The sequence below is a fragment of the Gavia stellata genome, chromosome 41 (genome assembly GCF_030936135.1).
Source record: "Gavia stellata isolate bGavSte3 chromosome 41, bGavSte3.hap2, whole genome shotgun sequence".
Taxonomy (NCBI): domain Eukaryota; kingdom Metazoa; phylum Chordata; class Aves; order Gaviiformes; family Gaviidae; genus Gavia; species Gavia stellata.
In genome coordinates this window covers 305,157-328,840 of record NC_082634.1, presented here as the reverse complement: position 1 = coordinate 328,840, position 23,684 = coordinate 305,157, and the positions used below count along the sequence as shown (strand labels likewise).

Genomic DNA, 23,684 nt, shown 5'->3' with positions numbered 1-23,684 from the left:
TCAAATCCTCCTGGGATGCAATGAGACCCCCCTGAGCCCCCCCACATCCTCCTGGGGTGCAGTGAGCCCCCCCGCCAGGAGGGGGGTTTTGGGGGCCCCCCGGGGGGGTGCTGACCCCGCGGCCCCCCCAGATCCGGGACGACAACCGGCGGCTGCACCCCTGTCTGCTGAGCTTCCACAGCCTGCCCGAGCCCGAGCGGGGGTACAACCTCCAGATGTCGGGGGAGACCCTCAAGTAAGGGGGGGCGTCGGGGGGGGCGTCGGGGGGGGCTGGGAAGAGGAGCTGGGGCTGGGTTTTGGGGTGCCCCCCCTTAGCATGTGCCCCCGGACTGGGCTGGGGGCTGGGTTTTGGGGTGTCCCCCCCCGGAATGGGCTGAGGGCTGGGTTTTGGGGTGTCCCCCCCCTGGAATGGGCTAACGGCTGGGTTTTGGGGTCCCCCCCCACGCTGTCCCCCCCCGACCAGGTGGGCTGGGTTTTGGGGTCCCCCCTCACCTTGTGCCCCCCCCCAGACCGGGCTGAGGGCTGGGTTTTGGGGTGTCCCCCCCTGGAATGGGCTGAGGGCTGGGTTTTGGGGTGTCCCCCCCCAGGAATGGGCTAACGGCTGGGTTTTGGGGTCCCCCCACGCTGTGCCCCCCCAGACCAGGCGGGCTGGGTTTTGGGGTCCCCCCTCACCCCGCGCCCCCAGGCTGGGTTTGGGGCTGGGTTTTGGGGTCCCCCCACGCTGTGCCCCCCCAGACTGGGCTGAGGGCTGGGTTTTGGGGTCCCCCTCACGCTGTGCCCCCCCCAAGCTGGGTTTGGGGCTGGGTTTCGGGGTCCCCCCCATGCTGTGCCCCCCCAGGCTGGGGTTTGGGGCTGGGTTTTGGGGTCCCCCCCACGCTGTGCCCCCCCAGACCAGGTGGGCTGGGTTTTGGGGTCCCCCCTCACCCCGTGCCCCCCAGGACCCTGCTGGCGCTGGGCTGCCACGTGGGTATGGCCGACGAGAAAGCCGAGGAGAACCTCAAAAAGATCAAACTCCCCAAAACGTGAGTTGGGGGGCGGCCCCCCCCCCCCCCCCCGAGCCACCGGGTTTGGGGGGGTCCCAGTTTGGGGGGGGGGGGTACTGGTCTGGAGGGATTACTAGTCTGGGGGGGGGTTGGGGGGTGTCTGGTTGGGGGTCTGCAGTTTGGGGCTCAACTGGGGGGTCCCAGTTTGGGGGGTCCCAGTTTGGGGATGTCTGGAGGGGGTACCAGTTTGGGGGGTCTCTGGAGGGGGGGGTCTGAGCTTGGGGGTGTCCCAGTTTGGGGCTTCCTGGAGGGGGGGGTCCCAGTTTGGGGGGTCTCTGGAAAGGGGGTCCCAGTTCGGGGCTCTCTGGAGGGGGGGGATCCCAATTTGGGGGGGTCTCTGGAAAGGGGGTCCCAGTTTGGGGGCAGTGTCCCAGTTTGGGGCTCTCTGGAGAGGGGTCCCAGTTTGGGGGGGTCTCTGGGGGGGGGGTCCCAGTTGGGGGGGTCTCTGGGAAGGGGGTCTGAGTTGGGGGGTCCCATTTTGGGGGCTCTCTCGGGGGGGTCCCGGTGGGGGTCTCTGGAAAGGGGGTCCCAGTTTGGGTCTCTCTGGAGGGGGGTCCCATTTTGGGGACTCTCTGGAGGGGGGTCCCAGTTTGGGGGGGTCTCTGGAAGGGGATCCCATTTGGGGGTCTCTGTTGGGGTCCCGGTTGGGGGTCTCTGGGGGGGAGTCCCAGTTGGGGGTCTCTGTCGGGGTCCCATTTTGGGGACTCTCGGGGGGGGTCCCAGTTGGGGCTCTCTGGAGGGGGGTCCCAGTTTGGGGGGGTCTCTGGGAAGGGGATCCCGCTTGGGGGTCTCTGGGGGGTCCCAGTTTGGGGACTCTCTGGGGGGGTCCCCGGTTGGGGCTCTCTGTTGGGGTCCCAGTTTGGGGGTCTCTGGAGGGGGGGCCCAGTTTGGGGGGGTCTCTGGAAAGGGGGTCCCAGTTTGGGGGGTCTCTGGGAAGGGGATCCCGGTTGGGGCTCTCTGTTGGGGTCCCAGTTTGGGGGTCTCTGTTGGGGTCCCGGTTGGGGGTCTCTGGGGGGGTCCCGGTTGGGGGTCTCTGTGGGGTCCCGGCTCGGGGGCCCCAGCGGAGGGCGGGGGGGCCGGCGGGGGTCTCAGGCGGTGCCCCCCCCAGGTACACCATGTCCAACGGGTACAAACCGGCGCCGCTGGACCTGGCGCACGTGAAGCTGACGCCGGCGCAGCTGACGCTGGTCGACCGCCTCGCCGAGAACGGGCACAACGTCTGGGCCCGCGACCGCGTCCAGCAGGGCTGGACCTACAGCACCCTCCAGGTGGGGGGCACCCCCCGACCCCCGGACCCCCGGGACCCCCCGGGACCCCCAACCCCCGGCCCCCCCGACCGGCTCCGGCCCCCCATCCCCATCTCCGCGTCTGCCCCTCCTTAGGGTTGAGGGTCCTCCATGGCCGCCCCGTGGCCCCCCACATCCCCATGGCCCCCCACCCCATGGCCCCCCACCCCATGGCCCCCCACGTCCCTGTGGCCCCCCACATCCCCATGTCCACCGTCCCCCGTGGCCCCCCACGTCCCCATGGCCCTGTGCCCGTGGCTGTGGGTGCTCTGAGCCCCCTTGTCCCCGTGTCCAGGGCTGTGGGTGTCCCCTTGTCCCCATGCCAAAGGTGGTGTCTCCGTGTCTCCGTGCCCACAGTGATGTCCCTGTGCCCCCCGTGCCTATGGTGGCACCGTCCCTGTGCCCATGGCCATGTCCCCGTGTCCCCATGCTCATGGTGATATCCCCGTGCCCTCAGCGGTGGTGTCCCCATGTCCCTGTGCCCATGGCGGCAATGTCCCCATGTCCCCATGCCCATGGTGGTGGCATCCCCATGCCCATGGTGGTGGCATCCCTGTACCCACGGTGGTGTCCCCATGCCCCCATGTCCCCATGCCCATGGTGGTGGCGTCCCCGTGCCCACAGCAGTGTCCCCATGCCCCTACATCCCATGCTCATGGTGGTGGTGTCCCCATGCCCAAGGCGATGTCCCCGTGCCCCCGTGTCCCCATGTCCCCCATGCCCATGGTGGTGGTGTCCCTATACCCACAGCAGTGTTCCTGTGTCCCCATGTCCCTATGCCCATGGTGGTGGTGTCCCCACGGCACTGATGTTGCCATGCCCACGGTGGTGACCCATGCCCCCATGCCCATGGCGGTGTTCCCCGTGTCCCCATGCCCATGGTGGTGGTGTCCCCATGCCCCTGGTGACGTCCCCATGCCCCAATGTCCCCATGCCCGTGCTGGTGGTGTCCCCATGCCCATGGCAGTGTCCCTGTGTACCCCTGCCCCCATGTCCCTATGCCCATGGTGGTGGTGTCCCTGTGTCCCCATGCCCACGGTGGTGGTGTCCCCACGCCCCCGTGTCCCTATGTCCCCATGCCCACGGCAGTGTCCCCGTGTCCCCGTGCCCCTACACCCCCGTGCCCATGGTGGTGGTGTCCCCATGCCCACGGCGATGTCTCCGTGTCCCCGTGTCCCTATGCCCACGGTGGTGGGTGTCCCCACGCCCCCGTGTCCCCATGCCCCCATGCCCACGGCGGTGTCCCCATGTCCCCGTGCCCATGGTGGTGGTGTCCCCATGCCCCCAGTGATGTCCCCACATCCCTATGCCCCAACGTTCCCATGCCCACGGTGGTGGTGTCCCCATGCCCACGGCGATGTCTCCGTGTCCCCATGCCCACGGCGGTGTCCCCGTGTCCCCGTGCCACCGTCCCGCGCCCGCAGGACATCAAGAACAAGCGGAACCCGCGGCTGGTGCCGTACCACCTCCTGGACGAGCGCACCAAGAGGACCAACCGGGAGAGCCTGTGCCAGGCCGTGCGCACCCTCCTCGGCTACGGCTACAACATCGAGCCCCCCGACCAGGAGAGCCGTCAGTGCCCGCGGCTGCGGGGCGCGGGGGGCCCTTTGGGGGGCAGGGGGGGCGCGGGGGGGCTCTTTGGGGGTGCAGGGAGGGCGCAGGGGGGCTCTTTGGGGGTGCAGGGAGGGCGCAAGTGGGGATTTTGGGGGTGCAGGGAGGGCGCAGGGGGCTCTTTGGGGGTGCAGGGAGGGCGCAGGGGGCTGTTTGGGGGTGCAGGGAGGGTGCAGTGGGGATTTTGGGGGTGCAAGGAGGGCGCAGGGGGCTTTTGGGGGTGCAGGGAGGGCGCAGTGGGGATTTTGGGGGTGCAAGGAGGGCACAGGGGGCTTTTGGGGGATGCAATGAGGGCGCAGGGGGCTCTTTGGGGGTGCAGGGTGCTATTGGGGGGGTGCAATGAGGGCGCAGTGGGGCTGTTTGGGGGGTGCAGGGAGGGTGTAGGGTGCTATTGGGGTGTGCAGAGGGGGTGCAGGGGCCTTTTGGGGTACAGGGAGGGTGCAAGGAGCCCTTCAGGGCATGAGGAGGGTGTAGGGTGCCCTTTGGGGTGCAGGGTGCTGTTTGGGGGTGCAGGGAGGGTGCAGGGTGCCCTTTGGGGGTACAGGGTGCTGTTTGGGGGGGCACAGGGAGGGTGCAGGGTGCCCTTTGGGGTGCAGGGTGCTGTTTGGGGGTCCAGGGAGGGTGCAGGGTGCCCTTTGGGGTACAGGGTGCTGTTTGGGGGTCCAGGGAGGGTTCAGGGTGCCCTTTGGGGTGCAGGGTGCTGTTTGGGGTACCGGGAGGGTGCAGGGTGCCCTTTGGGGGTGCCGACGGCCCGTGCCCCCCCCAGCTGCCCAGGGGGGTGCCGCGGGGCCGGGGGGACCGGTCGCGCATCTTCCGTGCGGAGCGGAGCTACGCGGTGCGCACCGGGAAGTGGTACTTCGAGTTCGAGGCCGTCACCACCGGGGAGATGCGGGTGGGGTGGGCGCGCCCCCACCTGCGCCCCGACACCGAGCTGGGCGCCGACGACCTCGCCTACGTCTTCAACGGGCACCGGGTGAGAGACCCACAGCCCCCCCGGGACCCCCACAGCCCCCCCGGGACCCCCCAGAACCCCCCTGGGACCCCCACAGCCCCCCTGGGACCCCCAGAGCCCTCCTGGGACCCTCAGAACCCCCCCGGGACCACCACAGCCCCCCCGGGACCCCCAGAGCCCTCCCGGGACCCCCAGAACCCCCCCGGGACCCCCACAGCCCCCCCGGGACCCCCAGAGCCCTCCCGGGACCCCCAGAACCCCCCCGGGACCCCCACAGCCCCCCCGGGACCCCCATAGCCCACTGGGACCCCCATTGCCCCCCCCAGAACCCCCCATAGCCCCTGATGCCCCGGGTCCCCCATTGTCCCTGGTCCCCTCTGGTCCCCAAATGCCACCCACCCCACGGGTCCCCCAGGTCCCCATTGTCCCCGGGTCCCCCATCACCCCAAGTCCCCCCCGATCCCCTCAGGTGCCCCAAATGCCACCAGCACCCCAAGTCCCCTGGGTCCCCCGTCGCCTGCCATGCCCCTGGTCCCCCTTGGTCCCCATATGTCCCCATTGCCACAGGTCCCCCGGGTCCCCCGTTGCCCCCAGGTCCCCATATGTCCCCGGGTCCCCCATCACCCCAAGTCCCCTCCAATCCCCCCAGGTGCCCCAAATGCCACCAGCGCCCCAAGTGCCCTGGGTCCCCCGTTGCCTGCCATGCCCCTGGTCCCCCTTGGTCCCCATATGTCCCATCACCGCAGGTCCCCCGGGTCCCCCGTTGCCCCCAGACCCCCCCTGACCCCCGCCCCCCGTGTCCCCCCCAGGCGCAGCGCTGGCACGTGGGCAGCGAGCCCTTCGGCCGGACCTGGCAGGCGGGGGACGTGGTGGGCTGCATGATCGACCTGACCGAGAGCCACATCACCTTCACCCTCAACGGCGAGGTCCTCATCAGCGACGCCGGCTCCGAGCTGGCCTTCAAGGACTTCGACGTGGGCGAGGGTGAGGCGCGGCGGGTCGGGGGGCCCCGTAAAGCGGCGGGGGGCCGGACGCTGACCCCCGTGACCCGCCGCAGGCTTCGTGCGGTGTGCAGCCTGGGGCTGGAGCAGGAGGGGCGGCTGAACCTGGGGCAGGAGGTGGGCAGCCTGCGGTTCTTCAGCATCTGCGGGCTGCAGGAGGGCTACGAGCCCTTCGCCATCAACATGAAGCGCCCCATCACCCTCTGGTTCAGCAAGAGCCTCCCCCAGTTCGTCCCCGTGCCCCCCGACCACCCCCAGCTGGAGGTCAGGGCATGGGGGAGCACGGGGGGGCCGGGGTGGGGTGGTCCCACCGGCGTCGTGGCGACGGGAGTCCCCGGGTTGGGAGGGTCCCCGGGGACGGGCGATGGGCGGTGCAGGGGGGGTCCCCGGGGGTCCCCGGGGATGGGTGATGCACGGTGCCGGGAGCGTCCCCAAGGGTCCCCGGGGACGGGCGATGGGCGGTGCCGGGGGTGTCCCCGGGGATGGGTGATGCATGGTGCTGGGGGGGTCCCCGGGGGTCCCCAGGGATGGGTGATGCATGGTCCCTGGGTGCAGGGGGGGTCCCTGGTCCCTGAGGATCCCCGGGGACGGGTGATGCATGGTGCTGGGGGGGTCCCCGGGGGTCCCCGGGGCTGGGTGATGCACATCCCTGCAGGGTCCCAGGGTGTAAGGGGTCCCCCAATCCCTGGGTGTCCCCAAGTTAGTGATGCCTTTTGGTGTGGGGGTCCCCAATCCCTGAGGGTCCCCACAATGGGGTGATGCCCATCACTGAGGGGTCCCCAATCCCTGAGGGTCCCCACAATGGGGCGATGCCCATCCCCGAGGGGTCCCCAATCCCTGAGGGTCCCCACAATGGGGTGATGCCCATCTCCGAGGGGTCCCCAATTCCTGAGGGTCCCCGCAATGGGGCGATGCCCATCCCCAAGGGTCCCCAACCCCAATGGGGTCCCCACAATGGGGCGATGCCCATCTCCGAGGGGTCCCCAACCCCAATGGGGTCCCCGCAATGGGGCGATGCCCATCTCCGAGGGGTCCCCAATCCCTGAGGGTCCCCACAATGGGGCGATGCCCATCCCCGAGGTGTCCCCAATCCCAATGGGGTCCCCACAATGGGGCGATGCCCATCTCTGAGGGGTCCCCCAATCCCAATGGGGTCCCCGCAATGGGGCGATGCCCATCCCCGAGGGGTCCCCAACCCCAATGGGGACCCCGCCCCAGGGGGAGGATGCCCATCGCCGCGGGGGTCCCTGGGTGCAGCCCCCACCCTGCCCCCTGCCCTTGACGCCTCCCGGGGGGGTCCCCGCAGGTGACGCGGATGGACGGGACGGTGGAGACGCCGCCATGCCTGCGGCTGGCCCACCGTGCCCCCGGCTCCCCGGCCGCGCCGCCCGAGCTCCTCTTCCTCCGCCTCAGCCTCCCCGTCCAGTTCCACCCCCGTTTCCGCTGCACCCCCGGGGCCACCCCCCTGCCCCAGGCCCCCCCCGAGCCCCCCGAGGACGTCAGCCTCGAGCCCCTCTCCGAATTCGAGCGCCTCCGTCGCTCGGCCGGGCCCCGGCACCCCGAGGGCGAGGGCGAGGGCGAGAAGGGGCCCGGGGGGGGTCCCCCCACCCCGGCCCCCCGGGACCAGCCCCGCGCCGAGAACGAGAAGGATGCGACCACCGAGAAGGGCAAAACCCGGAGGGGGTGAGTGGGGACGGGGGGGACCCACGGCGGGGCTGGGGGGGGTGTGCGTGGGGGTATTGCCCCATCTCAGGGTTTTGGGGTGCGTGGGGGGCATTGCCCCACAGCGGGGCTGTGGGGTGCACGGGGGCGTGGTGGGGTCCTGGGGGACACGGCTGTGGGGTGCGCAGGGCCGTGGAGGTCACCGCTGTGGGGCGCGTGGGGCTGGCTGCCCCCCTCACCCCCCCGTGCCCCCCAGGTTCCTGTTCAAGGCCAGAAAGACGCCCTTCTCGCCCCCCCCCGCGGTGCCCACTGTCCCCCGCCTCGAGGAGGACGTGGTCCCCGACGAGCGCGACGACCCCGAGGTCATCATGAACACCACCACGGTAGGTGGGGGGTGGCCCCCCCGAAACCCCCATCCCGGTGTCCCCGTCCCCCATCGTGGCACCCTGACCCCCACCCCAGCACCCTGTGGTACCTGTCCCGGCACCCCCATCCCATCCGTGCCCCGCTGTCCTCATCCCGGCAGCCCGTGGTCCCCATCCCCCTGGTCCCCATCCTGTCCCCTGTCCCCGCTCCCTCGTCCCCCTGTGTCCCCACCCCTGTACCCCTGTCCCTCTCCCGTCCCCATCCCTGCATCCCTGTCCCCATCCCTGTCCCCATCCTATCCCCCATCCCTGTTTCCTTGTCCCCATCCCTGCATCCCTGTCCCCACCCCGCTCCTATCCCTGCATCCCTGTCCCCATCCCTGACCCTGCATCTCTGTCCCCATCCTGTTCCTGCTTCCTTGTCTCCATCCCTGTCCCCCATCCTGTCCCCCATCCCTGCATCCCTGTCCCCACCCCGCTCCCATCCCTGCATCCCTGTCCCCATCCTGTTCCTGCTTCCCTGTCTCCATCCCTGTCTCCATCCCTGTCTCCATCCCTGTCTCCATCCCTGTCCCCTATCCCTGCATCCCTGTCCCCATCCCTGTCCCCTATTCCTGCATACTTGTCCCCATCATGTCACCATCCCTGTCCCCTATCCCTGCATCCCTGTCCCCATCCCTGTCCCCTATTCCTGCATACTTGTCCCCATCATGTCACCATCTCTGTCCCCTATCCCTGCATCCCTGTCCCTGTCCCCATCCTGTCCCCTATCCCTGCATCCCTGTCCCCATCCCTGTCCCCATCCTGTCCCCTATCCCTGCATCCCTGTCCCCATCCTGTTCCTGCTTCCTTGTCTCCATCCCTGTCCCCCATCCTGTCCCCCATCCCTGCATCCCTGTCCCCACCCCGCTCCCATCCCTGCATCCCTGTCCCCATCCTGTTCCTGCTTCCCTGTCTCCATCCCTGTCTCCATCCCTGTCTCCATCCCTGTCTCCATCCCTGTCCCCTATCCCTGCATCCCTGTCCCCTATCCCTGCATCCCTGTCCCCATCCCTGTCCCCTATTCCTGCATACTTGTCCCCATCATGTCACCATCCCTGTCCCCTATCCCTGCATCCCTGTCCCCATCCCTGTCTCCTATTCCTGCATACTTGTCCCCATCATGTCACCATCTCTGTCCCCTATCCCTGCATCCCTGTCCCTGTCCCCATCCTGTCCCCTATCCCTGCATCCCTGTCCCCATCCCTGTCCCCATCCTGTCCCCTATCCCTGCATCCCTGTCCCCATCCCGGTCCCTGCCCTGGTGCCCCCCTGACCTCTCTGCCCCCAGTACTACTACTCCGTGCGGATCTTCGCGGGACAGGAGCCCTCCAGCGTCTGGGTGGGGTGGGTGACCCCCGACTTCCACCAGCACGACCCCGCCTTCGACCTCTCCCGCGTCCGCACCGTCACCGTCACCATGGGCGATGACAAGGGCAACGTGCACGACAGGTACCGCGGGGGTCTGCCGGGCATCGGGGAAGGGGACCCCTGAGCTGGGACCCCCAAACTGGGATCCCCGGGGGGGGACAGGGAAGGGGCACGGGACTGGAGGGACCCTGGGGGGCGATGGGGAAGGGGTCCAGGTCTTGGGGGGCGATGGGGAAGGGGTCCAGGACTTGGGGGGTCCCTGGGGGGGCGATGGGGAAGGGGTCCAGGACTTGGGGGGTCCCTGGGGGGCGGTGCGGTAGGGGTCCAGGACTTGGGGGGTCCCTGGGGGGGCGATGGGGAAGGGGTCCAGGACGTGGGGGGCTATGGGGAAGGGGTCCAGGACTTGGGGGGCAATGGGGGGGCGATGGGGAAGGGGTCCAGGTCTTGGGGGGCGATGGGAAAGGGGTCTAGGACCTGGGGGGCGATGGGGAAGGGGTCCAGGACTTGGGGGGCAATGGGGGGGCGATGGGGAAGGGGTCCAGGTCTTGGGGGGCAATGGGGAAGGGGTCCAGAACCTGGGGGTGTCTCTTGGGGGGCGATGGGGAAGGGGTCCAGGACTTGGGCGGTCCCTGGGGGGCGGTGGGGAAGGGGTCCAGGACCTGTGGGTCCCTGGGGGGGCGATGGGGAAGGGGTCCAGGACCTGGGGGATCCCTGGGGGGGTGATGGGGAAGGTTGCCCCCCCAGCACCCCACTTTCCCCCCCCCCACCAGCATCAAGCGGAGCAACTGCTACATGGTGTGGGGGGGGGAGTTCGCCAGCACCACGCAGCAGGCGCGGGTCAGCCACACCGACCTGGTCATCGGCTGCCTGGTGGACCTGGCCACCGGCCTCATGACCTTCACCGCCAACGGCAAGGAGATCAACACCTTCTTCCAGGTGGGACGGCCCCCCCTCCTCGCACCCCCATGGTCCCCCCTGTGAAGGCTGGGGGGGGTCCCGTCGCCATCCCGGGCGCTCGGCGGCTCCATCCCTGGTCTCAGCGCCTTCGTCCGTCCGCGCAGGTGGAACCCAACACCAAGCTCTTCCCGGCCGTCTTCGCCCTCCCCACCAGCCAGAACGTCATCCAGTTCGAGTTGGGCAAGCTCAAGGTGACGCCTGGGCCCCCCCGGTCACCCCTGGGGGAGGCAGTGGGGTCTATGGGGAGATAGTGGGGTCTACAGGGTGGGCCAAGGGGAAGCTGGACCCCTGGGGGTGCTGGGGTCTTGGGGTCTACAAGGAGGGCCAAGGGGAGCCTGGACCACTGGGGGTGGTGGGGGTCTTCAGGGGGGGTCTTGGGGTCTACAAGGGGGGCCAAGGGGAGCCACTGGGGGTCTTTGGGGGGGTCTTGTGGTCTACAAGGGGGGCCAAGGGGAGCCCCTGGGGGTGGTGGGGGTCTTTGGGGGGGGTCTTGGGGTCTACAAGGAGGGCCAAGGGGAGCCACTGGGGGTCTTTGGGGGGGTCTTGGGGTCTATAAGGGGGGCCAAGGGGAGCCTGGACCACTGGGGGTGGTGGGGGTCTTCAGGGGGGGTCTTGGGGTCTACAAGGGGGGCCAAGGGGAGCCACTGGGGGTGGTGGGGGTCTTTGGGGGGGTCTTGGGGTCTACAAGGTGGACCAAGGGGAGCCTGGACCACTGGGGGTGCTGGGGGTCTCGGGGGGGTCAGCAGGCATCCCGGACACCTGGGTCCCCCCGTCTCACGCCCCCCGTGTCCCCGCAGAACATCATGCCCATCTCGGCCGCCATGTTCAGCAGCGAGCGGAAGAACCCGGAGCCGCAGTGCCCGCCGCGGTTGGCCATCCAGCTCCTGACGCCCGTCACCTGGAGCCGCATGCCCAACGAGTTCCTGGCCGTGGAGACCACCCGCCTGGGCGAGCGGCAGGGCTGGGTGGTGGAGTGCACCGAGCCCCTCGTCATGATGGCCCTCCACATCCCCGAGGAGAACAGGTCGGGGACCCCCGTCCTGCCCTGGTGCCCCCGTCCCAGGGGAACCCCGCATCCTGGTGTCCTGCAACCCAGGGGACCCCGGCATCATGTCCCGGGGGACCCTGATGTCTCCCAGCCCCAGGGGACACCCGTATGTCCTGCCCTGAGGGGACTCTGATGTTGTGTCCCATTTCCCAGGCGCCCAGGGGTGCCGTCCCCGGGGGAGCTAGGTGTTGTACTCCCAGGGGACCCGGGGGTCCCGCCCCAGGAGACCCCAGAGGTCCCACCCCTTGGGGACCTAAGTGTTGTACCCCCAAGGGACCCCGAGGACCCATCCCCAGGGGACCTAGTCATCCCATCCCCAGGGTCCCCAAGGGTCCCATCCCCAGGGGACCCAGGGTCCCATTCCCAGGAGACCCTTGGTGTCATGTCCCCAGGGGTCCCAACCTCGGAGGACCCAGGGGTCCCATCACCGGGGGACCCAGGGTCCCATCCCTAGGACACCTGGGTGTCATGTCCCCAGGGTCCCATCCCCAGGACACTCTGCGTGTCCTGTCCCCAGCGGTCCCATCCCCAGGAGACCTGGGTGTCCTGTCCCCAGGGTCCCATCCCCAGGGGACCCAGGGTCCCATCCCCAGGAGACCCTTGGTGTCCTGTCCCCAGGGTCCCATCCCCAGGAGATCTGGGTGTCCTGTCCCCAGGGTCCCATCCCCAGGAGACCTGGGTGTCCTGTCCCCAGCGGTCCCATCCCCAGGGGACCCTTGGTGTCATGTCCCCAGGGTCCCATCCCCAGGAGACCTGGGTGTCCTGTCCCCAGCGGTCCCATCCCCAGGAGACCTGAGTGTCCTGTCCCCAGGGTCCCATCCCCAGGAGACCCTTGGTGTCCTGTCCCCAGGGTCCCATCCCCAGGGGACCCAGGGTCCCATCCCCAGGAGATCTGGGTGTCATGTCCCCAGGGTCCCATCCCCAGGAGATCTGGGTGTCCTGTCCCCAGGGTCCCATCCCCGGGGGACCTGGGTGTCCTGTCCCCAGCGGTCCCATCCCCAGGAGATCTGGGTGTCCTGTCCCCAGGGTCCCATCCCCAGGAGATCTGGGTGTCCTGTCCCCAGAGTCCCATCCCCGGGGGACCCAAGCGTCCCGTGCTGACCCCCCCGTGTCCCCCCCCCCCAGGTGCATCGACATCATGGAGCTGTCGGAGCAGCTGGAGCTGCTGCGGTTCCAGTGGCACACGCTGAAGCTGTACTGCGCCGTCTGCGCCCTGGGCAACAACCGGGTGGCCCACGCGCTCTGCAGCCACGTGGACCAGGCGCAGCTCCTCTTCGCCATCGAGAGCCCCGAGCTGCCGGGGCCGCTGCGGGCCGGCTACTACGACCTGCTGCTGGCCATGCACCTCGACGCCGCCCAGCGCGCCCGCGCCTCCATGAGCGCCGAGTTCATCATCCCCATGACCGAAGCCACCAAGAGCATCACCCTCTTCCCCGACGGCGGGCGAGCGCCCGGACCCCCCGGCGTGGGTCCCAGCGCCTGTTTGCAACCCCAACCCCATTTCGCCGAACCTTGTTTCGTCTTGGCGGCCGGCGGCGGGCGGGCGCCGCTCAGTCCCGGCATCCCCTTGGGGGCTCTGGGGGCGCGGGCCATCAGGATGCTGGCGGAGGCGGTGGCCGGGGGGGGACCCCACGCCCGGGACCCGGTGGGCGGCAGCGTGGAGTTCCAGCTGGTGCCCGTGCTGAAGCTGGTGTCGGCGCTGCTGGCCGTGGGCGCGCTGGGGGACGAGGACGTGCGCCGCGTCCTCCGGATGATCGAGCCCAGGGTCTTCGGGGAGCCCCGGCGGGACCCCCCGGCCGATGGGGGGGAGGAGGAGGAGGAGGAAGCGCGGAGGAAGGCCATCGAGGCGGGGGAGATGGAGGAGGAAGAGGAGCAGAAGGAGGAGGAGGAGGAGGAAGGGCTGGAGGAAGGGCTGCTGCAGATGAAGCTGCCCGAGTCGGTCAAGCTGCAGGTGAGGGGACCCTCCCCGGGGGGGGGTGTCACAGCCCCGGGTGGTCCCTGTCCCCTCCCTGGGGTGCCTGTCCCCATGTCCCCTCCCTGGGGTGCCTGTGCCCATCTTCCCTCCCTGGGGTCCCCTCCCCATGTCCCCTCCCTGGGGTCCCCTCACCGCGTCCCCTTCCTGGGGTGCAGCCGCTGTCCCTGTCCCCAGCTCCTGTCCCCAGGGTGCCTGTCCCCATGTCCCCTCCCTGGGGTGCCTGTGCCCGTCTCCCCTCCCTGGGGTCCCCTCCCCATGTCCCCTCCCTGGGGTCCCCTCGCTGCGTCCCCTTCCTGGGGTGCAGCCGCTGTCCCTGTCCCCAGCTCCTGTCCCCAGGGTGCCAGTCCCCATGTCCCCTCCCTGGGGTCCCCTCTTTACATCCCCTCCCTGGGGTGCGGCCACTGTCCCTGTCCCCAGCTCCGGTCCCCAGGGACCCCCAGGGGGGTCCCCAAGCCGCACTCCCAGCTCCCCTGTCACCCCAGGTGACAGCATCCCTGGGGACCGCCCCCCCCCCCCTTGTCCCCTGTCCCCCCACTGACGCTGCGGGCGCAGATGTGCAACCTGCTGCAGTACTTCTGCGAGCGGGAGCTGCAGCACCGCGTCGAGGCCATCGTCGCCTTCTCGGAGCGGCACGTGGAGCGGCTGCAGCGCGACCAACGCCGCCGCTACGGGCAGCTGATGCGGGCGCTCACCATGTCGGCCGCCGAGACCGCCCGGCGCACCCGCGAGTTCCGCTCGCCCCCCCAGGAGCAGGTGGGGGGCGGCCGCCGGAGCGGGGACACCCATGGGGACACCCACGGGGAGTTGGGGACATGGGAAACCAGGATGTGCACGGGAACGTGGGGACATGCATGGGGACATGGGGTCGGGCATGGGGACATGGGGATGTGCATGAGGGCACCCACAGGGAGTGGGGACATGGGACACAGGGACGTGCACGGGGACGTGGGGACATGGGGTCGGGCATGGGGACATGGGGACGTGCATGAGGGCACCCACGGGGAGTGGGGACATGGGAAACGGGGACGTGCACGGGGACGCGGGGACATGCACGGGGACATGGGATCAGGCACGGGGACGTGGGGACGTGCATGGGGACACCCGCGGGGAGTTCGGGACATAGGAAATCGGGACGTGCATGGGGATGTGGGGACATGCATGGGGACATGGGGACGTGCATGAGGGCACCCACAGGGAGTGGGGACATGGGACACGGGGACGTGCATGGGGACATGGGGACGTGCATGAGGGCACCCACGGGGAGTGGGGACATGGGACACGGAGATGTGCATGGGGACATGCATGGGGACATGGGGTGGGGCACGGGGACATGGGGATGTGCATGAGGACACCCACGGGGAGTGGGGACATGGGGAATGGGGACATGCACAGGGACAAGGGGACATCAACGGGGAGCGGGGACTGGTGTGGGGACACCCACAGGGATGGCCTCGAGGAGTGGGGACATGTGTGGGGACACCCACGGGGACATGCATGGGAAGCAGGGACCTGCTTGGGGACAACTATGGGGACATGCATGAGGATGTACATGGGAAACCAGGGTGGGCACGGGGACACGGGGACGTGCATGTGGGCACCAGCAGGGACGGGGACATGGGGACACCCGCGGGGACGTGCATGGGGACACGGGGACGTGCAGAAGGACGTGCACGGGGACACAGGGACATACACGAAGACACGGGACGTGCGTGGGGACACCCGTGGGGATGTGCACGGGGAATGGGGACGTGGGGACAGGCGTGGGGGGTATATGTGGGGTGATGGCTGCGGGACGGGTCCCGCTGACCCCGGTGTCCCCCCGTGTCCCCCATGTCCCCCCCAGATCAACATGCTGCTGCAGTACAAGGCGGGGGCGGACGAGGAGGAGTGCCCGGTGCCCGAGGACATCCGTGACGAGCTCCTCGACTTCCACAACGACCTGCTGGCACACTGCGGTGAGATGGGACCCCCCCCGGGCACCGGGACCCCCCTGGGCACCGGGACCCCCCCCTGGGCACCGGGACCCCCCCAGGGGCACCGGGACCCCCCTGGGCACCGGGACACTCCCCGCGCACTGGGACCCCCCTGGGCACAGGGACCCCCCCAGGGGCACAGGGACCCCCCCGGGCACAGGGACACCCCCATCCTGGTTGTGGGGGCACCTCCTACCCCAGGACCCGCTGGGGACAAGGGGATACCCCCACGCCAGGGGCGCAGGGACCCCCACCCAGAGTATGGGCACCCCCACCCTCCGGGGGGCACTGGGGGACCCCCAATCCCCGGGGCGCGGTGACCCCCATTTTAAGGCCCCCCGATATAAGGGGGACGCGGGGTCACTCTGTGCAATGGGGACCCCCCGTCCTGGGGTGTGGGGACCATCCAGGGGTGCGGGGGCAGCCCCCAGGACAGCTGCAGAGACCCCCCCCAGGGCATGGGGACCCCCCCCAGGGCATGGGGACCCCCATCCAGGGACCCCGGGGACCCCGAGGGCATGGGGACCCCCGTCTGGGGAGCCCAGGGACCCCCAGGAGCATGGGACGCCCCCCCTTTGGGGCCGTGGGGAGCCCCCCCTCTGGGCCCCCCGTGACCCCCGCGCCCCCCCAGGCATCGAGCTGGCGGGTGAGGAGGAGGAGGAGGCGGAGGAGACGTCCCTGCGGCAGCGGCTGCTGGGGCTGGTGCAGAAGGTGGTGGGGCTCCGCGGGACGGCGGCGCAGGAGGAGACCCCCCCCGAGGAGCCCCCGGTGCCCAGTGAGGGGGGACGGGGGGGCGGGATGGGGGGGTGGCCCCCGGGTGCCGGCCGAGGTGTCCCCAGGTCGCGGCCAGGCTTGTCCCCAAGGCGCCAAGTGGGGTGGCCCCAAGACGCCAGCGCGGCCATCCCCACGGCATGGCTGGGCCATCCCCAAGGTGTCAGCCAAGGTGTCCCCAAGGCACCAACCGAAGTGTCCCCAAGGCATGGCCAGGATGTCCCCAAGAAGCCAACTCAGCCATCCCCAAGGTGTCAACCAAGGTGTCCCCAAGATGCCAACACAGCCATCCCCACGGCATGGCTGTGCCATCCCCAAGGTGTCAACCAAGGTGTCCCCAAGGCGGTGGTGGGCTCAGGCTGTCCCCAGGTCACCACCTACCTAGAGTTGTCCCCAAGGCATGGCTTGACTGTCCCCAAGGTGCCAACCACACTGTCCCCAAGGCTGTGGTGGGCTCAGGCTGTCCCCAAGGCATGGCTTGACTGTCCCCAACGTGCCAGCCATGCTGTCCCCAAGGCTGTGGTGGGCTCAGGCTGTCCCCAAGGCATGGCTTGACTGTCCCCAACGTGCCAGCCATGCTGTCCCCAAGGCGGTGGTGGGCTCAGGCTGTCCCCAGGTCACCACCTACCTAGAGTTGTCCCCAAGGCATGGCTTGGCTGTCCCCAAGGTGCCAGCCATGCTGTCCCCAAGGCGGTGGTGGGCTCAGGCTGTCCCCAGGTCACCACCCACCTAGAGTTGTCCCCAAGGCATGGCTTGACTGTCCCCAAGGTGCCAACCACACTGTCCCCGAGGCTGTGGTGGGCTCAGGCTGTCCCCAAGGCATGGCTTGACTGTCCCCAACGTGCCAGCCATGCTGTCCCCAAGGCGGTGGTGGGCTCAGGCTGTCCCCAGGTTACCACCTACCTAGAGTTGTCCCCAAGGCATGGCTTGGCTGTCCCCAAGGTGCCAGCCATGCTGTCCCCAAGGCGGTGGTGGGCTCAGGCTGTCCCCAGGTCACCACCTACCTAGAGTTGTCCCCAAGGCATGGCTTGACTGTCCCCAAGGTGCCAACCACGCTGTCCCCAAGGCTGTGGTGGGCTCAGGCTGTCCCCAAGGCATGGCTTGGCTGTCCCCAAGTGCCAGCCATGCTGTCCCTGAGGCTGTGGTGGGCTCAGGCTGTCCCCAAGTCACCACCCACCTAGAGTTGTCCCCAAGGCATGGCTTGGCTGTCCCCAAGTGCCAACTACGCTGTCCCCAAGGCTGTGGTGGGCTCAGGCTGTCCCCAAGGCATGGCTTGGCTGTCCCCAAGGTGCCAGCCATGCTGTCCCCGAGGCTGTGGTGGGCTCAGGCTGTCCCCAAGCCACCACCCACCCGTCCCCGTCCCCCTGGGGATGCCCCAGCCGTCCCCGGTCCCCGCGGGGGTGCCCAGCCGTCCCCGCGGGGGTGCCCCAGCTGTCCCCGTCCCCAGGCACGCTGCAGGAGCTGATCTCGCAGACGATGGTGCACTGGGCGCAGGAGTCCTTCATCCAGAGCCCCGAGCTGGTGCGCGCCATGTTCAGCCTCCTGCACCGGCAGTACGACGGGCTGGGGGAGCTGGTGCGCGCCCTCCCCAAGGCCTACACCATCAGCGCCCTCTCCGTCCCCGACACCACCGCCCTCCTGGAGTGCCTGGGCCAGATCCGCTCCCTCCTCATCGTCCAGATGGGCCCCGAGGAGGAGAACCTCATGATACAGAGCATCGGGTGGGCGCGCGGGACGTGCCCTGGGCGCCTCCGGGCACCCCGCATCCCACCCTGGGCACCCCACGTCCCCCTCCGGGCACCCCACATCCCTCTCCGGGCACCCCACGTCCCCCTCTGGGCACTCTGTGTACCCCTCCAGACACCCCACGTCCCACCCTGGGCACCCCACGTCCCCCTCCGGGCACCCCGCATCCCACCCTGGGCACCCCACGTCCCCCTCCGGGCACCCCGCATCCCACCCTGGGCACCCCACGTCCCCCTCTGGGCACCCCACGTCCCTCTCCGGGCACCCCGCATCCCACCCTGGGCACCCCACGTCCCCCTCTGGGCACCCCGCGTCCTGCCCCCGGGCACCCTGTGTCCCCCTCCGGGCACCCCACGTCCCCCTCCGGGCACTCTGCGTACCCCTCCAGACACCCCACGTCCCACCCTGGGCACCCCACGTCCCCCTCCAGGCACCCCACATCCCTCTCCGGGCACCCTGCGTACCCCTCCAGGCACCCCACGTCCCCCTCTGGGCACCCTGTGTCCTGCCCCCGGGCACCCTGTGTCTCCCTCCAGGCACCCCACGTACCTCTCCAGGCACCCCGCATCCCCCCAGGCACCCTGTGTCCCCCTCCGGGCACCCTATGTCCCCCTCCGGGCACCCCACATCCCTCTCCGGGCACCCTGTGTACCCGTCCAGACACCCCACGTCCCCCTCCGGGCACCCCACGTCCCCCTCCGGGTGCCCTGCATCCCACCCTGGGCACCCCATGTCCCCTTCCAGGCACCCCACATCCCCCTCCGGGCACCCTGCATTACCATCTGGCACCCTGCCTCCCACCCCGGGCACCCAGCAGTCCCCCCCGGGCACCCCATGTCCCCCCCCAGCCACTCGCTGCCCTCCCAGCACCCCATATTCCCCCCTGGGCACCCTGTCTCCCCCCGGTACCCCACATCTCCCTGGGGCACCCCACTTTCCCTAGCCTGGGCACCCTCGGGACACCCACGGTGACCCCCCCCCCGCGTCGCCCCCTTTGTGTCCCCCCCCAGGAACATCATGAACAACAAGGTCTTCTACCAGCACCCCAACCTGATGCGGGCGCTGGGGATGCACGAGACCGTCATGCAGGTGATGGTCAGCGTGCTGGGCGGCGGCGAGTCCAAGGTGAGCCCCCTCCCCTGCCCCCCCCAACCCCGCGGGACCCCCCGCTGCCCCCTGACACCCCCCGGGTTCTTCCCCCCCCCAGGAGATTCGCTTCCCCAAGATGGTGACCAACTGCTGCCGCTTCCTCTGCTACTTCTGCCGCATCAGCCGGCAGAACCAGCGCTCCATGTTCGACCACCTCGGCTACCTGCTGGAGAACAGCAGCATCGGCCTGGGTGAGCCCCCCGTCACCCCCCGTCACCCCCATCACCCCCCCGTCACCCCCCGTCACCCCCATCACCCCCCCGTCACCCCCTCCCTGCCCTGCCCCTGCCCTGCCTGCCGCCAGCAGCATCCCCGGAGAGACGAGTCCTCTGGGGGTCCCCTCCCGTTCTCTGCACCCCCAAACTGGCACCCTGGGGGGGTCCCTGCATCCCAGATTTGGCACCCTGGGGGTCCCTGTACCCCCAAACTGGCACCCTGTGGGTCCCTGCATCCCAGATTTGGCACCCTGGGGCTCCCTGCATCCCAGATTTGGCACCCTGGGGGGGTCCCTGCATCCCAGATTTGGCACCCTTGGGGTCCCTGAACCCCCAAATTTGGCACCGTGGGGGGGTCCCCGCATCCCCAAACTGGTACCCTGGGGGTCCCTGCACCCCCCGGCCTGGCACCCTGGGGATCCCTGCATCCCAAATTTGGCACCCTTGGGGTCCCTGAACCCCCAAATTTGGCACTGTGGGGGGTCCCTGTACCCCCAAACTGGCACCCTGGGGCTCCCCGCATCCCAGACTTGGCACCCTTGGGGTCCCTGCATCCCCAAACTGGCACGCTGGGGGTCTCTGCACCCCCAAACTGGCAGCCTGAGGGTCCCTGCACCCCCCAAATTTGGCACCCTGGGGGTCCCTGCACCCCCAAACTGGCACCCTGGGGGTCCCTGCATCCCAGATTTGGCACCGTGGGGGGTCTCTGCACCCCCAAACTGGCACCCTGGGGGTCCCCGCATCCCAGATTTGGCACCCTGGAGGTCCCTGCACCCCCAAATTTGGCCCCCTTGGGTCCCTGCATCCCAAATTTGGCACCCTTGGTGTCCCTGCATCCCCCAAATTTGGCACCCTGGGGGTCTCTGCATCCCCAAACTGGCACCCTTGGGGTCTCTGCACCCCCAAACCGGCACCCTGGGGTCCCTGCACCCCCCTGATCCCAGCCTGCCCCCCCTCCCCGGCCATGCGGCAGCCCCGGGTGCCCACAAGCAGCATCCCCAGCACCCTGACCCCCACCCTGCTCTCCCCCCGCCCCCCAAAAAAAGGCATGCGGGGCTCGACCCCCCTGGACGTGGCGGCCGCCTCCGTCATCGACAACAACGAGCTGGCGCTGGCCCTGAAGGAGCAGGACCTGGAGAAGGTGGGTGCCCTGGGGACGGGGTGGGGGGCACGGTCCCCCCACTGCGAGGCCCCCGTGCGAGGTCCTCGTGCGAGGTCCCCGTGCGAGGTCCCCGTGCGAGGTCCTCGTGCGAGGTCCCCGTGCGAGGTGGGTGCCCGCCGCAGGTGGTGACGTACCTGGCGAGCTGCGGGCTGCAGAGCTGCCCCATGCTGCTCTCCAAGGGGTACCCCGACATCGGCTGGAACCCCTGCGGGGGTGAGCGCTACCTCGACTTCCTCCGCTTCGCCGTCTTCGTCAACGGTGAGTGGGGGGGGGGATGTGGAAAGAGAGGCGTCACCCCCACGTCCCCTCCCTGGGGGGGGTCCCTGTGTGCCCATCCTGCCACCCTGGGGGTCCCTGCACCCCCACGTCCCCGTCCTGGTACCCCGCGGGTCCCTGCATCCCCTTGACCCCATCTGTGCCCCCCGGGGGGTCCCGGTGGCCCCATCCTTGCCCCCCCCCCCAGGGTCCTTACACCCCCATGTCCCTGCTGTGGCACCCTGGGGGTCCCTGTGTCCCTATCCCGGCACCCCGGGGTCCCTGTACCCCCATGTCCCTGTTGTGGCACCCTGGGGGTCCCTGTGTCCCTATCCCGGCACCCCGGGGTCCCTGTACCCCCATGTCCCTGTTGTGGCACCCTGGGGGTCCCTGTGTCCCTATCCCGGCACCCCGGGGGTCCCTGTACCCCCATGTCCCTGTTGTGGCACCCTGAGGGTCCCTGTGTCCCTATCCCGGCACCCTGAGGGTCCCTGTACCCCCATGTCCCTATTGTGGCACCCTGGGGGTCCCTGTGTCCCTATCCCGGCACCCCGGGGTCCCTGTACCCCCATGTCCCTATTGTGGCACCCTGGGGGTCCCTGTGTCCCTATCCCGGCACCCCGGGGTCCCTGTACCCCCATGTCCCTGTTGTGGCACCCTGGGGGTCCCTGTGTCCCTATCCCGGCACCCTGAGGGTCCCTGTACCCCCATGTCCCTGTTGTGGCACCCTGGGGGTCCCTGTGTCCCTATCCCGGCACCCCAGGGGTCCCTGCCCCTCCTCTCCTGGGGGTCCCCAGGGGTCCCTGCACCCCCTGTACCCCATCCTGGCACCCTGGGGGTCCCTGCCCGTTCTCTCCTGGGGGTCCCTGGATGTCCCTGCCCCTTTTGCCGCCTGGGGGTCCCTGGGGTGTCCCTGGGGTGTCCCTGGGGTGTCCCTGTGGTGCTGGGGGTCCCTGGGGTCCCGCGGTGCCAGGGTCCCTGGGTTGCTGGGGGTCCCTGGGGGGTCTCTGGGGTGCCTGGGGTCCCTGGGGGGTCCCTGGGGGGTCTCTGGGGGGGTCCCCGGGGGTGCTGGGGGTCCCTGGGGTCCCTGGGGTGCTGGGGGTCCCCAGAGGTCCATGGGGGGGTCCCTGGGTGGTCCTGGGGTCCCTGGGGGGTCCTGGAGGTCCCAGGAGGGTCCCTGGGGTCCCGGGGGGGGGTCTCTGGGGGTTCCTGGAGGTCCCGGGGGTGTCTCTGGGGGGTCCCTGGGGTGTCCCTGGGGGTGTCCCTGAGGGTGTCCCTTGGGTGGTCCCTGGGGTGGTCCCTGGGGTGGTCCCAGGGGGGGTCCCTGGGGTGTCCCCGGGGGGTCCCCGGGGGGGTCCCTGGGGTGTCCCGGGGGTGTCCCCGGGGGTGTCCCTGGGGGTGTCCCTGGGGTGGTCCCGGGGGTGTCCCTGGGGTCCCTGGGGGTGTCCCTGGGGGTGTCCCTGGGGGTGTCCCTGGGGTCCCCGGGGGTGTTCCTGGGGGGGTCCCTGGGGTGTCCCGGGGGTGTCCCAGGGGTGTCCCAGGGGTGTCCCTGGGGTGTCCCTGGGGGTGTCCCTGGGGTCCCCGGGGGTGTTCCTGGGGGGGGTCTCTGGGGTGTCCCTGGGGTGTCCCTGGGGTGTCCCTGGGGGTGTCCCTGGGGTGTCCCTGGGGTGTCCCTGGGGTGTCCCTGGGGGTGTCCCGGGGGTGTCCCTGGGGTGTCCCCGGGGTGTCCCCGGGGTGTCCCGGGGGTGTCCCTGGGGTGTCCCCGGGGTGTCCCCGGGGTGTCCCTGGGGTGTCCCAGGGGTGTCCCTGGGGGTGTCCCTGGGGGGTGTCCCTGGGGTGTCCCTGGGTGTCCCTGGGGTGGTCCCTGGGGTGGTCCCCGGGGGGGTCCCTGTGGTCCCGGGGGGTCCCTGGGTGTCCCTGGGGTGGTCCCTGGGGTGGTCCCCGGGGGGGGTCCCTGTGGTCCCGGGGGGTCCCTGGGGTGTCCCTGGGGTGGTCCCTGGGGTGTCCCGGGGGTGTCCCTGGGGTGGTCCCTGAGGTGTCCCTGGGTGTCCCGGGGTGTCCCTGGGGGTCCCTGTGGTCCCGGGGGTGTCCCTGGGGTGGTCCCTGAGGTGTCCCTGGGTGTCCCTGGGGTGGTCCCTGGGGGGGTCCCCGGGGGGGTCCCTGTGGTCCCGGGGGGTCCCTGGGGTGGTCCCTGAGGTGTCCCTGGGTGTCCCTGGGGTGGTCCCTGGGGGGGTCCCCGGGGGGGGTCCCTGTGGTCCCGGGGGGTCCCTGGGGTGTCCCGGGGGTGTCCCGGGGTGTCCCCGGGGGTCCCTGTGGTCCCGGGGGGTCCCGGGTCCCTGGCAGCCCGCCTGTGCCGCAGGGGAGAGCGTGGAGGAGAACGCCAACGTGGTGGTGCGGCTGCTGATCCGGCGGCCCGAGTGCTTCGGTCCGGCGCTGCGGGGCGAGGGCGGCAGTGGGCTCTTGGCCGCGGTGCAGGAGGCGCTGCGCATCGCGCAGGACCCCGCGCGGGACGGGCCCAGCGGCCGCAGGGAGCGCCGGCGGGAGCCGTGCGTGCGCCGCGCCGGATCGGGGCCGGGCGGGGGGGGTCCCCTGAGCCCCGTCCCCGTGGGGGGGATATGTCCCCTGAGCCCCGTCCCCATGATATGGGCGGGGGGGTCCCCTGAGCCCCGTCCCCATGGGGGGGGATATGTCCCCTGAGCCCCGTCCCCATGGGGGGGGGGGGGGTGTCCCCTGAGCCCCGTCCTCATGATATGGGGGGGGGGTCCCCTGAGCCCCGTCCCCGTGGGGGGGGGGGGGATATGTCCCCTGAGCCCCGTCCTCATGGGGGGGGGGGTCCCCTGAGCCCCGTCCCCGTGGGGGGGGGGGGGGGATATGTCCCCTGAGCCCCGTCCTCATGATATGGGGGGGGGGTCCCCTGAGCCCCGTCCCCGTGGGGGGGGGGGGGGGATATGTCCCCTGAGCCCCGTCCTCATGGGGGGGGGGGGGGGTCCCCTGAGCCCCGTCCCCGTGGGGGGGGATATGTCCCCTGAGCCCCGTCCTCATGGGGGGGGGGGTCCCCTGAGCCCCGTCCCCGTGGGGGGGGGGGGATATGTCCCCTGAGCCC

At 70.5% G+C, this 23,684-nt stretch overlaps 1 protein-coding gene across 1 annotated transcript in view; it reads left to right on the top strand.

Annotated features, from left to right (window-relative positions):
* Positions 1-23,684, top strand: part of RYR1 (ryanodine receptor 1) — a 68,338-nt gene that overhangs the window by 4,764 nt on the left and 39,890 nt on the right. The window contains 23 exon segments of the mRNA XM_059833152.1: positions 132-235; positions 939-1,022; positions 2,152-2,311; positions 3,754-3,905; positions 4,715-4,913; positions 5,702-5,885; positions 5,958-6,157; positions 7,200-7,576; positions 7,812-7,938; positions 9,251-9,411; positions 10,101-10,266; positions 10,392-10,478; positions 11,085-11,311; positions 12,461-13,286; positions 13,863-14,063; positions 15,154-15,265; positions 15,915-16,058; positions 17,502-17,775; positions 18,811-18,925; positions 19,008-19,140; positions 20,211-20,305; positions 20,449-20,584; positions 22,941-23,127. Of these exon segments, the coding sequence (XP_059689135.1) occupies positions 132-235; positions 939-1,022; positions 2,152-2,311; positions 3,754-3,905; positions 4,715-4,913; positions 5,702-5,885; positions 5,958-6,157; positions 7,200-7,576; positions 7,812-7,938; positions 9,251-9,411; positions 10,101-10,266; positions 10,392-10,478; positions 11,085-11,311; positions 12,461-13,286; positions 13,863-14,063; positions 15,154-15,265; positions 15,915-16,058; positions 17,502-17,775; positions 18,811-18,925; positions 19,008-19,140; positions 20,211-20,305; positions 20,449-20,584; positions 22,941-23,127 (4,451 nt within the window).